This window comes from Trypanosoma rangeli (assembly GCF_003719475.1).
Source record: "Trypanosoma rangeli strain AM80 chromosome Unknown Tra_15.4_contig_00213, whole genome shotgun sequence".
Classification (NCBI taxonomy): domain Eukaryota; phylum Euglenozoa; class Kinetoplastea; order Trypanosomatida; family Trypanosomatidae; genus Trypanosoma; species Trypanosoma rangeli.
The window spans coordinates 7556-22534 of record NW_021705959.1 but is presented as its reverse complement, the minus strand read 5'-3'; the positions used below and the strand labels follow the sequence as shown (position 1 = coordinate 22534).

The window sequence follows — 14979 nt, the reverse complement described above, 5'->3', positions numbered from 1 at the left end:
TTCGCTCCTATTTTCTCTCTCTTTTTCTTCTAGCCCAGAGGCGGCGTGGAGTGTGGATCAAAAATTGAAATAAACTTCCTCTCCTTCTGTTGTTTTTCTTCTCACACACGCAGGCGCCCCAATGCAGGTGGAAATAAAATGAACACATAAAACGATCTCCCTCCTCTCACTGTATACACAATCAGGCAGAGGCCGTGGCAGAGACAGTAGGCAGGAGAACCACATCACACCTGACCACGTACATCATACACACACACACACACACACACAGAGAGAGAGAGAGGGATGCCAACGAAGGAAGAACACACACACACACATACCTCTTGCCGTGCCTGCAAGAAAAAAAGAAAAAAAAAAGTAAATCCTCACGTTCCAATTTCGTTGTCACCCTCCCTCCCCCCCGCGCGCCCCAAAAAAAATAATAATATATATATATGTTAAAAAAGGGGAGATGAAAAACAGAGGGGCTGAGGGCTTGCAGGCATAAATGCATGTGTATCCATTACATCTAGCAAGAAGGAAAACAATAATGGCATGCATTTTCCCAGTTCAGCGACACCCGTCATATTTGCCTTCTCAGTAACCACAAAAGGAGAGAGAGATATATATATATATCCCCCTCACACGCATGGAGACAAACTCCCAGATCGCCTGGGCAACGGCGTCACTCCGTGCTCAGTGAAACCTCCTCGTAGCGGTGCGAGCGCTCTAGGTACTCACGGGAGCGCATTTCAATGAGGCGGGAGATGCAGCGTTCCATTTGAAAGGATGCATCACTGGCGTCAATCAACTTCTTTCCGGACTCACGCTCAAACTCCATGAGTGCATCCATGCGGATCTTGGTGCCGTCGCCGCCCGCGAGCTTCTGCTGCGACGCTTCGTACTCCTCCCTGCTCTCCTGAAGCTGCAGCGGGGGCACCTGGGCGTAGATGACCACCTTGCAATGAAACTCGTACAGAGAATCAATGAACTGGAGAAAGCGGCTCTTTATGTCACTGCTCTCATACGAGAAGCGCGGCACGCCCTCAATAAAGACGGTGTGAAACGTCTTGGCGATGATCTCGTAGTCGGCGCATGACGTCGCATCGTTGCATATCTCGTTGAAATGAAATCGAGAGACCCCGCCGCATGCAGTGCGCACTCGCACGTCCCGCCCAAACACCCGCAGCACCCGCTCCATAGTGGGCATCCCCTTGCAGAGCTGCAGGAAGAGTTGGTTAAACCGCATGTCGTTGTCGGCGTTGATGGGGAAGAGATACGTGTTTGCGTCGCTCCCGGCGAGACGGTGGTCCGTCTCACTGCGCATGTCGTACACCACGCATTGCTGTTTCACTAGTTCAATGAAAGGAAGGAAGCTCTCACGGTTGATGCCGCCAAGGTACAACTCGTCGGGTGGGCGGTTAGAAGTAAACACAACCACAAGGCCCATCTTGTAGAAGGCGTTAAACAGACGCCGCATGATCATGGCATGGGCCACGTCGGCCACGGCGACCTCGTCGAAGCAGAGCAGCTCCACGTCCGCCACAAGCCGCTGGGCGACTTCGTCGAAGATGTTTACGGCGGCCTCCGGCGTGCGGAGGGGCCGCGGTGCGGCGTTGCCGTTTTTCACGAACTGAACGTCGTGCGAGGTCCGCTGCACCTCCAGCATAAAATTGTGAAAGTGCACCCGCCGCTTCTTGATGCCGTCGGGGGCGTTGTGATAAAGCAGATCCATCAGCATCGTCTTGCCGCAGCCAACCCCGCCGTACACGTACATACCCTTTACGCGGGAGAGGGGGTGGTACGCGGCGTTCGCCCCACTACCAGTCTCCTCTAGGGCCCGCCGCACCTTATCATCCTGCTTACGGCGAAAAAAAAAAGAGGGCACCACACCGAGACGGTTTGGCGGCTGCAGCTCCACACGACGCGGCTGCGCCCGACCCGGGCCCTGCGTGTACCGTACAAGGTCATCGTAGAGGCGATCAAACGCAGGCAGGGCGAGCACTTGGCGTGCGTCACGGGAAATGGTCCCCGCGCTCACCAGACAATTATACTTCAGCGAGGGCCTACAGCTGCAGCGCCGCGGCGCCGTTATACCTCGCAGCATTTCCTCCTTCCTCCAAAGCACTGCCACACACACACGCACACAAAGGGAGGCAAAGCACACAGAACTCAACAACACGTGTAAAACAGTAAGGACAAATCGAGAGGGAGAGAGAGAAAGAGAGAACGGAGAAATCCCCATCCCCTCCCCTTCAATATATATATATATATATATATATTCTGCGTGTGTCTGCATGCAGTCGTACAATCATTCGTGCATCCACCCCTCGCCAAGACGCAGCACAAACGCCTCGAGCACCCGGCAGAGATCCACGACTGTTCCCGCGTCAATATCGCTCCCATCGTCCCTGGCGGTGTGCCACGAGGAAGGGAAGGGCCACGGAATAAGGTGCAAGACCCGCTGCGTCCCCATCCAGTGGATGTGGTCGTCCTCCACGGTCACGCCGCCAGCGAGCCGTGGACCTCTGGCCCACTTCTCCCCCACAGGAAAGAATATGTTTTGCGCGTGGTGACCCGCACTATTCGTTCCACACGGTGCAGGCGGTGTAATCCACAGCTCTGCAAGGTCGGTGCGGTGTAGCAACGGACCCGCGAGGCGTGGCACGCCATAGATAGTAAACATGTCGTGCGGACTTCCGTGGCGGCACCAGACCTCTGGCAGCTGCGGCGAACACGTGCCTTGTGCATCCATTAACTGCTTGGAAAGGCACGCAAGTCGTTCGGCGCGGAGCCGGTGGGCCTCCTCCACCTCAGCGAGCAGCGCAAACGCCTTCCCGCTCTGATCAGGAAAGTAGTTATGAAACTGGGTACCAGCTGGTCCCATAAGGTCGTACAGTGCGAAGAGGTCAATAGCATCCAACCGTGAGAGGGCGGAGTCGGCGTCGGCAGCGGAACGATCACGCGAGGCCGCAGCAAACCGCGTCTGCTGCCACAGCTTCGCCAGGTGCCGTGAGCCGTATGTGTGGTCTTCGCCTTGCCAACTCACAAACGCCTCCTCCCCGTCAAAGAATACCACCGTCAACGCAGGGAGGTTGTCCACATGGCGCAACAGCCTTAGCCAGTCACCTCCCGCACGAGGCGCCACATGCGCATCCGTCTCCGTGGCATCGCTGGCGTTTGCCACACGCGTCTTGCCACCGGAGAGACAACGGATGAAGTCATCATCATCAGCGTAGTAGTAGCGCAGAACTGTGCGGTAGGCTGGCGAGAGAGCCTGCCGCAGCTGCGCACAAACATCCCTGTTCCCAGCAGTGACGGCCGCCGCCCGAAGGACATCGCTCGTGTCTGACAGCACCGTGATCATCCGCATTGTCTCCAACAGGTACACCACCGGAAGGGCCGAATCGCAGGCGCCAAGAAATTCCATGTCGGCAAAGAACTTACTGTCCCAGTGCGCCGCCAACACAACATGCTGCAGCTTTTCGTCAGCCATACTGCTTCGCCACATGCCACTGTTCCTGTCTTTCGCTGCGGCATCAGAAACAGCAAAGGAGCGACGACGCCGGCGTCGTGGCGTTGTTCGGTTCCTGGTTTCCCGCGCAAGTGCCCGACGAAAGGCGTAGCCGCCCTCAAAGTTAAAGATGATGTTAGAAAAGTTGCGCGGCCCCAGCGGTGTGGTGTCTGTAAATTTGTCCCACTCCAGCCGCCAGCGCGACGCCGGCGAGGGCGGGGGTGCGGCGAGGTGAAAAAGCGCCTCACGTGGGGGTCGCCACTTGCCCGCTGCGACACTGAAGTCTATCATTTTCTGCTGCCCCGGCGAGGAGGAGCCGGCCACACGCGTGCCAAAACCCAGTATCTCCTCCAGCTGCTGCACCAGCCGATCACGACGCTGCGCGGCGGGCAGGAGAAACGAAAGCGCCGACAACACCTCTGCTGCGTCGTCGGGTGCGGTATTCTGCAGCGTCAGTGGGATGTAAGACGACTGCCACAGCCGCGCATGCGGTGGACGGCGCTCCGCGCGCCCCCACGGGGTTTCCACCCCTTCCCCGCCCGCCCCGCCCCGCGGAGGCAACCACAGCGAGAGTACGGCCATTGACACCCCCACGGCGACAGCAGCCAAGAACACGCACCGAGAGACCACTCCACCACGACCCCCCCTACCGTTTCTTCGGATGGCCACTGCCAGTCCTTTTCTGGGGCGGCATGCGTGGTTCCGCATTGGCAATTCCACACCCCTCCCCACCTTTTGTAACAAACACACCACACCGCTCTTTCTCTATGTGGAACGACTGGCTACGTACACGCGTGTAATGTACCCAACCACCCTTCTCTTGTCATGTATATGGAACTTGGGAGCAAAAGGCGTAAGAAAAAAGTGAAGGATAATGCTACTGCCTTGTATGCTTCACACTGCTGTCAGTAGAAAGCAAGACACACACACACACACACACACACAGGCAGAGACGCAGATATTCATCCATATACACTACGGCGTCAGTGCACGTCCACGGACATGCACATAAAGGGAGAGATAACTACAGATGAGTGACTTTACATACGTGGGCCCTTGTGTGTATGTGTGTGTCCGTAAATGTGTTCAGCGAGCACAAAATGGCGTGCGAGCGAGGCACACACACACAAACACACACATGCAAGAGAAACCACTTCTATATCACACAGCCCCCGCAATCACACCTTCAAACTCAGAAGGGACAGTCGCCAGTTACTCGAAGACGCTGTAGATAAACTCCGCCACCTCGTCTGGCTGATACAGGCCGAGCGCTGGAATCGACTGGCACTCCCCCGACACCTGTTCCCCTATATTTGCCTCGGGGTATGCCGCAGGCACAAACAAGGGATTCGACAGAGAGGCTTCAGACCGCTCCCCTTCCTCAACTAGGCCCGTGGATGGTACGGAAGTTGTGGGGGAGCGAAAGGTGGCCTCCAGAGGCGCAGGGAAAGCATCCGTGCTGCCGCTGAGCGAACGGGTGCTCCTCAGCGCCGCCGCGGCACTGCAGCTGCCAGTGTTTTTTACCAGCCGCAGCACAGCTACGTTACGGCGCCAGTACTCTCGCACCTGCTGCAACAGTCGATTGTGGTCCACAATTCGCTGCCTGAAATCACTAATCGACTCCCGCACCTGCTCCATCTCCTCAAAACGCTTCCGCTTCTTCTCCTCCAACACCTGCAGCGTGTGGGAGAGCTCCTCATTTAGCAACTGCGCGTCCACTTTCATTACATGCTCCTGCGAGCACCTCTCCGCCGTGATGAGCTGGAGCTTAGTCACCTGCGCGTCTCGCTGCACGAGTAACTGCGCCCGCTTGGATTCGAGCCCAATGCTGACCTGCATCATCCGCGCCGTTTCCTCCTGGTGTTTACGCAGCTCGTCACGCAGCCGCTTCACCTCCGCCTGCATCTTCCCACGTGAGGTGGCAAAATGGGCGGTGTCCTCAGCCAAGACAGCCAACAGGCTTGCGATATGGTCGGAGTTGAGACGTCCGCTGGCATCAAGGCCGACGCGGGTAGGCGGTTGAACAATCAACGGCCGCACTCCCATTAAGCCACGGTGCTGCTGGCGCCGTTGCGTGCGGGGCGCAACGCTCTCGGCAGGTTGCTGGTTACCGACTTTGGCGGCGTCCTCCCCACCGTCTGTTACCACCGCTTTCGTCGGTATGACCAGCGGGGGAAGCGTCAGCCCCTCCACCACTTCCGTCCACGTCTTGTCACCATGCAGCCTGCGCGACTGCACCGACAGTTCTGCGGTTGGGAGACGCGTAGTGATGGGCGATGACAGCTGCGGCAGCAACGAGGCGGTGGCCTCGTCCCCTGTCTTGGTTGCGGCTTCTGTTGCCGTTGCCGCGTCTTGTGCCGGCTGCGCCGCTGCGCCGCCCTCCTGCTCCACCCCCTCCTCGCTCCACCGCTGCTCCCTCTGTTTCCTTGCCGGCTCCTGTGGAAGTGATTCCGCCTGTGTCTCCCCATGCTGCGGCCTCACCGGGCGCCGTGCCCTTTTCTTGTCACGCCCTCTTGCCGCATCCTCTCGTTTCCCGCGGAGCCGCCCCAGTCGCCGCAGCTCCAGCTTCAGCTGTCGCTCCTCCTCGAGCAGCTCCTGCTCCCCCGACGGAGCGGACGAGGAGGCAGCATCTTCAGACACGTCGTCCCGCGTCGAGACTGGCACGGCAGTGGGTAGCCCCGAAAAGGACCTGTGCGCGTGGCCGTGTATGCGCTGATGCAACTCCCACGTGACGGTGTCCCCAACCTCTCCCACCAACTTCTCCATCGCCTCACACATGTGCCGATGCGTCTGGTCCCGCCGCATTGTCTCCCGCGCCTGTTCGCGGTCGGCACGACGTCGCAGCTGGTCCAGCAGCTGCTCCATCCGCGAGAGTTTTGCCATGACAGCGGTGCGCTGCCCACCCACGGTCCACTCTTCGGCAATGTGCAGCCGCCGACGGAGATCCTCCTCCATTTTACGCAATTCAGTCCTGTACGCGTCGGCAGCGTTATGAAAGGAGGCGAGCCACGCCGCCCCCACCACGCGCTGATGCACCCGCACAGACTGAATCTCCTGAAGAAACTTGAGCATATTTTGATTTTCCTTTAAGCTTTCCATGCGACCGTCAATAACGCCCTTGTGTTTCTGATTCACCTGGCGCACGAGCTCCGTATTGCAATCCGACTCCAGCGCCCCCGCCCTGTCACGCATCTCACTGGACTTCTCCTGCAACCAGCGCGCGACGTACGGGAAGGCGCGTCCCGTGGCGACGCCCAGGTAGAGCGACTTTGTCGCTGTGTTCACCTGAACCACGTTGCTCTTCTTCTCGGCGTTAGCGTTGGCCTTGCCTGCGTTTCCGCCCGCGCTGGGGCCATTCTTGTTGACCGCAAACGTCAGGGTCTGGGAGCGGGAGCTCATTGCCGCCTGCCCTTCCAGCCAATACCACCACTACCACTACTACTCGCGCCGCCCTAATGCACCACGAACTGCTCTTTACGCATGCCCGTGTGTGTTCCCACGTGCGTGAAGAAGAAGAAATCAGGAGATCCACACATCGTCTGGTTGCGCACACATTCGCGTCTCCTCACCATCCCCACCGCCCAGCCCTCCTCCTCCTCCCCCGCACATAAGCGAATACACTCGATCTATTTTCAACAACAAACACGCAAGCCTTCAGGCAACGAGGGGAAAAAAAAAAAAAACAGGGGGAAAAAAAACGAAGCACGACAAAGAAACACCGAGTAATTCCAAAGTCATGCGGGGCAAAAATATGAAACAATCAATATCTTTCCAAGATTCGTGTGTGTGTGCGTGCGTGTGACATCATCTCACTTCCCCCCCTCCCCCCTCTCTCCCTTTGTGTGAGTGAGTGGACATAAGCAGTTGGTTTCTTCTTGTGGCCGCGTGCCCACAAAAGCCCTCCTCCCCTCCTTGCTGTCTGCGGTTTCCTGCGAAATAAAAAAAAAGGATCGCATCGATATGCGATTCACGCACAAGGAATGTACGAAAGTAGCTCCGTACAAACATCCAGATACGGAGAGAGCAAGAGCAAGAAGGATGCCATCACAAAATCCTTCTCTCTGCTTTGCCTCCCTCCTCATCCCACGCGCACCGTGAAAGCAACAAGGGAACACTAGGGCCAGTAGCATTTCTTCAGCACCATCGCCATAAAAACAACAGCGCAGATGGTAATGAGAGCGTCGAGTTTTCTGAGTTGCACACGCAGCTGAACCCAGTCACCAACGTGAATACGGAAGAACTCAGGCGAGGCAGGTACAACAACTGGGGATGCCTCCTCACCCGCCATATGTTGTCCTGGGGCTTCGGATAAATTACTGGAAAACCTATACCGTGTCGCGTTTACGCCTTCATATTCATCCCATCTCTGCGGGTGAGGCTGGGGCTCTTCCTTTGTTTGCGTTGTGGTCTTTGTTTCAGTCGCAGGTGCTCTGCACTTCACAGCTGGTGGGGACGCCTCCTCTCTTTCTGTTTCCGTTTCCACGCCCGCTTCCGAACCCACCCTGCTTCCTGCATACGCAGTCGTCACCTGCGCCGCTGTGGCGGTCTCCACGACGGCTCCCTGGCCTACATGACTGTTCCCCGCATGTCTCTCCACCATCGTCTTTGTCACATCTGCTGTTGCCGGCGCCGTGAGGGCCGTGCTAGCGGCAGCCGGGGGGGAGGCACTCGCCACCGGCCCATCCGGTGATGCGGCTTCTACCTCGCCATCACCGGCGGCGGGTGCTTCCACGTTGCTTTGTGGCTGATCCATCACTCTTGGCAAATTCGCCCCCACTCCTGGCGACACCGGCGGGTACTGCTCCATCTGCGTCTTCCACACTTCCCACGCACTCGACATTCCACATGCCGCGCAGCTGAAGTGGTGGCTCTCCTTCGCCAGCCGCCGCTTCTCCTCCGGCGTGACGTACCGCTTCCTAAGGGACCCCACGCCAAGCTCCTCGTCCTGCGCCATGAAGAGCCGCAGCGCCACGAGGACGAGCTCGATGTTGTACGCCGGCTGCCACAGCTCCGGGTGGAAGCTGCTGATGGAGGAGCAGATCTTCGTGCCTACCTCAAAGCGGCCGCTGTTGGTGAGGAAGATGATGTCCGGCGGGGCAAGGGGATAGTTGCGAGGAAAGCGAATAACGCCGTGGTACAAGCCTCCCTCGTACGGCGAGTTGTCCGGCCCCTGCATAGTGAAGTGCCACTCAAAGATGTCAGCGAGCGGGCAGGTGTAAAACTCACGCACGCGTGATTCATCGAGTTTTTCTTTCTCCTTCGCGAGGCGCTTAATCGCCGCCGCCGCCGCCGCCATTGTTTTGTGTGTGTGTTTTTGTATATGTAGACCTCTTCCTTTCCTTGCCGCGCTGCTTGCAACTAATTGGATCCAGCGCAGCAGTTACGAGCAACAAAATGTGTTGGTGCTTGTGTGAACCTACCCAACGCCATGAATAAGTGAGGAATAATACACACACACACACACACACACAGACATGACAACCGCGCAAGGAATGAACACTGCACCCCAAAAGCGCAATAAACTTGTATAATGTATACATTATACATGACATACCCATCACGTACTCTTACCCACACAGACGCATCCAATGCGTGTTTGCGCCCCCCCTCCCCCAGCACTCCTGTGTGTGTATGTGTGTACAACTATACATAAATACACACGTATATATATATATATATATATACGTGTGTGTGTGCAGCTGTGAGTGGACAAGTAATAATTTCGTGTAGGTACGGCGTCTCTGCATAAGCAAATAAATAGATGGCCTGCGTGTGAGGCAAAAAACAAAAAAACAAATAAAAAAAGAGGGGGGGGGGGGGAGATGCGTAAGTGGCTGAAAGCATCGCGCCTGAGGGGAACAGAGGCAGGTGACACAACGCATATATATATATCTCGCATGACACAGCAGCAGCAACTAGCCAGTAACACACCCCACGCCCACCCCCTCAGCCCTTTTCGCCTTTATCTAATACCTTCTCGCGTGCTCCTCTGTGACGGAGAGACGGGGCTGGAAGTTGTGCGCTCCGCCATTGTGCTAACCCTTGCCGTTGCTGGGGTTGGCATTGTCGCCATTGCCGCCGTTGTCGCCTCCCGCCTCGTTCATGGTTGACATAAGTGTGTGGTACTCGAGGAGCTTCTGCGTCCGCACCGCGTTCATCTCCACGAGGTCGTCCACCGGGTGACGGAACTGCACCCCCGACGCCAGCAGCAGCTTCTCCGTCGGCTTAAACTCCTCCAGCTGCTGTGCCGCCTTCTGAGAGATGAGCTGCACCTGCTGCTCCATCTCCTCCTTCACCTTCAGTAGGTCCTTCTTTGCCTTGCTAAACTCCTTCGCCTTGGGGTTAAACGTGTCCATCGCGAGCTCCTGCTGGACGTGGTAGTACTCAATCCGCTTATTCAGCTCCTCCACGTGCCGCTCCTTCTTGAACTTCAGCTCACCCAGAGTGAGGTACAGGCTGCGGAAGTGCTCCAGCCGCTCCTTGCGCACCTCCAGCAGCCGATTCTCAGCGCCCTTCAGCACCACGTCCTGCAGGTGGCGGTTCAGGTGCCTGTACCCCGAACGCACCGCCTCACTGATGCCCTGCGTGCAGTGGAGGCTCTGCTCCACGTGCAGCAGCGTCCCCTGCAGAGCCGCCTCCTGCCTGTCTGCGAAGGCCATGAACGCCACCGCGTCCTCCTCCCGCTGCCGCTCCTGCGTGATCGCCTCCAGTTGGTCCTCAACGAGGAACGTGCGCTCCTCCGCGAGCTGGCGCAGGCGCAGCTCAAGCTCCTCGATGGCCCTTAAACATGCATCCTGCTGCTGCCGGTTCAATTCAAACAACTTCTCCCATTCCATCATTTGGACAGAGAAGCTCGCACGCTGCGCAGTGCGCGCCGACCGTACCGCTTCCCGCCGTTCCGCCAGTCGCTCTATATCGGCGGTGCAGCGCCGCTTCAGGTTCTCCTCCTTCATGATCATCGCTGGGGCAAGGTTCGAGGTGAGTTCAGTGGACTGGGTCCGCAGCTGCTGGATCGGCTCCTCCCCCGCATCCTTCTTGTACCTCTCAATCACCTGCTCAAGTTCGTCGTAGAGTGGATGCATCCCCTCCAGCAGCGCGGTCGCCTCAAAGTACAGGTGCTCAGAGCGCACCATGTCCCCGTCCATGACGGCATCCTCCTGCTCCCGCTGCTTCTCCATCACGTCAAACGCGGCACGGCGAAGGCGTTCCTGGGGTTCCTCCGTCGTGCGCTCCAGCGGGGTCACCCGCAACGCGTTTCCAAGCACCCGTAGCAGCGTCTGCGTCCAATCCCCCCACGTCGCAATGTCATCGGTGGAGCGGGCGCAGGTTGCGTAGCCGTGCTCAAGAAGACGCAGACTCTCTTCTAAGGCGGCCTGAAGTCCCTTCACGAGCGTGGGCAAAGACTCGGCCAGCGCATCCCCTTTCCCTGCAGCAGCGAGAAGCTTGGAGTACTGCTGGGTCTGTCGCATGTCGTTGGTGCTTGCAAGAACGCGCTGCAGAGGCTGCAGGCGTCGACTCACCACCTCTGCCGACGCCGGCACCGTCGGCTTCGCTGTGGACAGCGGATCGCCGTCAGGAAGTCGCAATTCATTCGCTTCCACCATCAACCCGCATTCCGCGCGAAAGGCATTTCCGCACCCCTCCGCAATGGCACTCACCAAAAGGGTATCCGCGCCCTTCCCCGCGTGAGTACCGCTGCTGCTATTGCCATTATTCATCACCCCCTTCGCGGGGAAGCCGAGTGCACCCCGAAGCTCCTCCAAGAGCTTCAAAATTTGTGTGGCGCCCTCGCCCGCCACGCGTCGACGAGCTTGAACGGCGGCCACTGCGCTGATGGGTATCGCACACGTGTTCAACACGGCATCGCACTGCAAAAGCCACTTCTGCGCTGCCGCCGCCACAGTCCCTCCACCCGTCTTGCTGCCGTAATCGTTGCTGTTGCTGCTGCTCATATTCAACACCATCGCTACACCCCCCCTCCTGCTTCTTTTGCCCTCTTCCTACGTTGCTGGTTTGGTGCTCCTCCCCACCCTGGACTCTCTCTTCCCTCACAGACGCGTGTGTGCGTAGTCAAAAACCTACAGGTGTGCGTTGGCGAAGAAGCAGAAAAAAAAAAAGACACACATTCATGGCGGAAGAAATGCACCCCTCCACACGCCCCCACAAAAAAGCGGCAGGAAGGATGCTGACAAGAAATACCCACATAGAGAGAGAGACACGCAGGCATAGATACACCTAGGGAGCTCCATGCTGCACGTGGACGCAAAGAAAGAAAGAAACAAATAGAGAGAGAGAGAGAGAGAGAGATGTGGAAGCAACCGGAAATAACTGTTTGCTTGTTTTTTTCTTTTTTTCGTTTGATTTTGTCCTATTCGGTTCTGATAGGAATCTCTGCACAAGGAGGCAAATAGGAAGATATATATATATATATATATCAGTGCCGCAAAAATAAAAAAAAAAGAAAACAACGCATGGAAGAGAAAAAACAAAATGGCCTTGATGAGCGTGGTGGGTGCAACCTGGGCAATGGCGAGCTTCCCCTTCCGCTCCCTTTTACTCCTCCTCCTTACCCACCCACCCACCACGCCCAGGAAAAACAAAAATACGCGTAACACCACCACCACAGTACCCTACACGTGCCAAAAGCAGCAGATGCAAACAACACCACACAAACATAGATCATTGTAGTTGGCAATATAAGGTCCATATGACACCCATCTTCTCTCCCTCCCCGCTCCAGGCAGCGGTGTGAAGGAGGTGGGAGGAGACATGACGCCTTAGGCAGATGGTGAGAAAAAAAAAAATAAATGAACAGTTCTCACCCACACGCAAATAGAAAAAGAGATTGAGAGAACAAAATAAGGCAAATCAAAATAACACACACCGCACATATGTAAATTACGTGGACACGGCCTCACCCCTCCCAGTCAGCTCTTCCAGAGATCCAAGATGAACGACAAAAACAAGAACAGGTCGAGACGGGCACGAAGGACCAATTTATCGCCTAACTCCCTCCACTCCAATACGTTAATGAAGGCATGACGTATTGTGTTTCTCTTCACGTACCAGAGACACCCAGGCCGCCTCGCGACGTTTGTTTGTTTGATTGTTTATCTGTTTTTTTTTTTTTTCAGTTCTACATGCAAACGCATGGCACACCTTTTCCTCACACCCGGGTCGGTCTCCTTCAACTTGCTAGTTGAATTCTCACCGCGGAAAAAAAACAAACTCTGTGTGCAAACAGACAAGCAAACAAATGCATGTATGTGCGCAATTATAGTCCACTCTACACTCATTACGTATGTATTTAATAATTATATATTTGTCTTCTACATCCCCCACCCCCCACTTCTTCTTGTTGTTGTTCGCCGCAGCAACCACGCGGCAGCTCTCCTTTTCACTCCTGCGCCTTTCTGCCAGCTTCCGACAGTGGCGTCGTGCCAAATATATCAAATGTCCGCATGTATGGAAAGGACCAGTTTAGCATATCTGCAACGACAATGCCGGGGTTGTATGAGATGTCAAAGCGCTGGATGCCCACCAATCTTGGCTCAATCTCGCCAAACACAGTCTGTGCAATGTCTTGGCGTGTCAGCGGCGGCAGGAGCGTGTCGTGCACCACTCTTGAGATGCTGCTGGTAGCAGTCATCACGAGCTGAGACGATGGCGTCGCCGGGGATGACAAGGAGGAGGATGGCGTCGTCGTCGAGGCGGTGGGGTGCATCTGTAAAGTGCTGCCACGGACACCGTCCCCCATACCACCACTCCCGCTCACTGCCTCTTTTACAGCGGCGATGTGCGCCGAAACTGGGTCAAACCCCTGAAGATCTGGATGGTTTGTCCGCTCCCCATGCAGTTCTAGCCGCCGCAAGATGCGTCGCAGGGTATACCGCACCATCTCGCACGTGCAGTTTTGCTTTCTGGCGTACATCTGCATATCAGTGGCCTCCCACGGCCAGTACTGCGGCTCACGCGGGGATGTAATCGCTGGCCGCCGCTTGACCCTCTTGCGCCGAGCCCGCCCGTACTGCGTACCCATGATAGACGTTGCCACCTCGGAGGACAACATTGGGGAGGCGAGCTGCGAGGCACCGATCGGTCGCAGTCCCTGCAAAACACCAAACAAATTCATGCCCCGCAACCGCACCCCCACCAGCGTGAATACAGGGTCTTCCTCCACGCCACCCAGGAGGTGGACACCGTCATCGCCACGCATGAGCGTCTCATTCATTGCGTCGCCGACGCCGCGCTTGTGGCGCCCAGCGAGAATAGACGGCACGTCGATAAGCGTCTCTAGTGGGTAGCGCAGGGCCGTGCACGTCACACCTTCCCATGCACAGTAGTCCTCGCCACGCCACACAAGGCGTAGACGCGGTATAGCTGCAGCAAGCAGCTTTACGAAGTGTAGCGTCTCAATGCGCATGTAGTCCGCATGCCGCACCGCACGTATCCGTTGCCTCCACACAAACTGCTTCGCCGCTTCCAGCGCCAGCGAATTCTCATCATTCCTTTGTCCACGGCACCTGCCACTGAACGTGGTTTTCGCGTTACTCTTCACTCCATGATTGCTGGGCCCACTACCTGCTACCGCGGCGGCGGGTGCGTTGGGCACGTCGTTCAGCACCTCCATCATGATCGTGCGGGGGTTTGGACCCCGGAACTGCTGTAGCGGAAGCACGTGTCGCACCACCGTGTCACTTACGGGGGCGCTGTACAACAGCACCAATACAATGGAAAGAGCGTAAAGGACCAGCATCAAGGGAGTGGCAGGAGCATTGGCGGACAGCACAAGCATCTGCCCCGCAGCCATCCCAACCAACTAACAACAACGAGGTGGAAATCAAACCACGCGACGCCCGTTCACCCGCAGACACAGAGGGAGGCGGCGGCAGCAATACGGCCGCACAGCACCCCCGTCCGTGAACGTCAGCCGCACACCGTTTCCAACGAAGTGTGATCACGCCTCTCTACCCACACTTCCCCTCACTACAACCTCACAAATAGCACTTTTTGTGCTTGGGCCCGCTTTCCTTCTCAAACTCCTCCTTTTCTTCCCTTATTGTTTTCCTTTTTATGGTAATGATGTCACCAGCGTCAGCTCTCTCTCTCTCTCTCTCCCCCCCACGGGATTTTGGACCCACAAAAACGGTCTGCGAGGCTTAGGTGCCAGACAGGCGTATTCGCCTTAACTCTTGCATTTGTGTGTGTGTGTGTGAGAGAGAGAGAGAGAGAGAGAGGACGAAGAAGCATACAACTAAAATCAAACAAACAAGGTAGGATACATGTGGAGCAGAATGGGAAAGATGCATGATGAGTCAACATTGCAGGCTTTTGCAAATGGTACACATTTGCCCTTCGTGACTCAATGCCTGTGTGTGTGTGTGTGTGTGTGTGTGAAATATCCGTGTAGAGTGATTGAAGGGGGCAATTATAGTATTCGTGGCACCGTACAATTGCTTGTCCGCCTATATATAACTCTTCTCCAC

The 14979-nt window shown here is 56.5% G+C and overlaps 6 protein-coding genes across 6 annotated transcripts, besides 16 other annotated features; all 6 read right to left on the bottom strand.

Annotated features, from left to right (window-relative positions):
• Positions 1-220: 220 nt before the first annotated feature.
• Positions 221-270: a microsatellite.
• Positions 271-664: 394 nt separating this feature from the next.
• Positions 665-2086, bottom strand: TraAM80_06093 (putative ATPase; the record flags this gene model as incomplete). Its single annotated transcript, XM_029382949.1, has 1 exon — positions 665-2086. One exon carries the CDS (start codon positions 2084-2086, stop codon positions 665-667), a length of 1422 nt encoding a protein of 473 aa, XP_029237178.1.
• Positions 2087-2184: 98 nt separating this feature from the next.
• Positions 2185-2208: a microsatellite.
• Positions 2209-2237: 29 nt separating this feature from the next.
• Positions 2238-2261: a microsatellite.
• A 29-nt stretch (positions 2262-2290) lies between these two features.
• On the bottom strand, positions 2291-4075 carry TraAM80_06092 (putative glutaminyl cyclase; the record flags this gene model as incomplete). The annotated part of the gene is made up of 1 exon (XM_029382948.1): positions 2291-4075. The coding sequence occupies one exon, from the start codon at positions 4073-4075 to the stop codon at positions 2291-2293; it is 1785 nt and encodes a 594-aa protein (XP_029237177.1).
• A 338-nt stretch (positions 4076-4413) lies between these two features.
• Positions 4414-4438: a microsatellite.
• A 172-nt stretch (positions 4439-4610) lies between these two features.
• Positions 4611-4632: a microsatellite.
• Positions 4633-4705: 73 nt separating this feature from the next.
• TraAM80_06091 (uncharacterized protein) lies at positions 4706-6892 on the bottom strand (the record flags this gene model as incomplete). The annotated part of the gene is made up of 1 exon (XM_029382947.1): positions 4706-6892. One exon carries the CDS (start codon positions 6890-6892, stop codon positions 4706-4708), a length of 2187 nt encoding a protein of 728 aa, XP_029237176.1.
• Positions 6893-7607: 715 nt separating this feature from the next.
• TraAM80_06090 (ubiquitin-conjugating enzyme) lies at positions 7608-8789 on the bottom strand (the record flags this gene model as incomplete). Its single annotated transcript, XM_029382946.1, has 1 exon — positions 7608-8789. One exon carries the CDS (start codon positions 8787-8789, stop codon positions 7608-7610), a length of 1182 nt encoding a protein of 393 aa, XP_029237175.1.
• A 152-nt stretch (positions 8790-8941) lies between these two features.
• Positions 8942-8968: a microsatellite.
• A 169-nt stretch (positions 8969-9137) lies between these two features.
• Positions 9138-9177: a microsatellite.
• A 95-nt stretch (positions 9178-9272) lies between these two features.
• Positions 9273-9298: a microsatellite.
• Positions 9299-9528: 230 nt separating this feature from the next.
• Positions 9529-11457, bottom strand: TraAM80_06089 (putative paraflagellar rod protein; the record flags this gene model as incomplete). Its single annotated transcript, XM_029382945.1, has 1 exon — positions 9529-11457. One exon carries the CDS (start codon positions 11455-11457, stop codon positions 9529-9531), a length of 1929 nt encoding a protein of 642 aa, XP_029237174.1.
• A 302-nt stretch (positions 11458-11759) lies between these two features.
• Positions 11760-11800: a microsatellite.
• Positions 11801-11822: 22 nt separating this feature from the next.
• Positions 11823-11856: a sequence feature (A-rich).
• A 52-nt stretch (positions 11857-11908) lies between these two features.
• Positions 11909-11928: a microsatellite.
• A 9-nt stretch (positions 11929-11937) lies between these two features.
• Positions 11938-11984: a microsatellite.
• A 601-nt stretch (positions 11985-12585) lies between these two features.
• Positions 12586-12624: a microsatellite.
• Positions 12625-12890: 266 nt separating this feature from the next.
• TraAM80_06088 (uncharacterized protein) lies at positions 12891-14303 on the bottom strand (the record flags this gene model as incomplete). Its single annotated transcript, XM_029382944.1, has 1 exon — positions 12891-14303. One exon carries the CDS (start codon positions 14301-14303, stop codon positions 12891-12893), a length of 1413 nt encoding a protein of 470 aa, XP_029237173.1.
• A 288-nt stretch (positions 14304-14591) lies between these two features.
• Positions 14592-14610: a microsatellite.
• Positions 14611-14707: 97 nt separating this feature from the next.
• Positions 14708-14730: a microsatellite.
• A 133-nt stretch (positions 14731-14863) lies between these two features.
• Positions 14864-14889: a microsatellite.
• Positions 14890-14979: the final 90 nt, after the last annotated feature.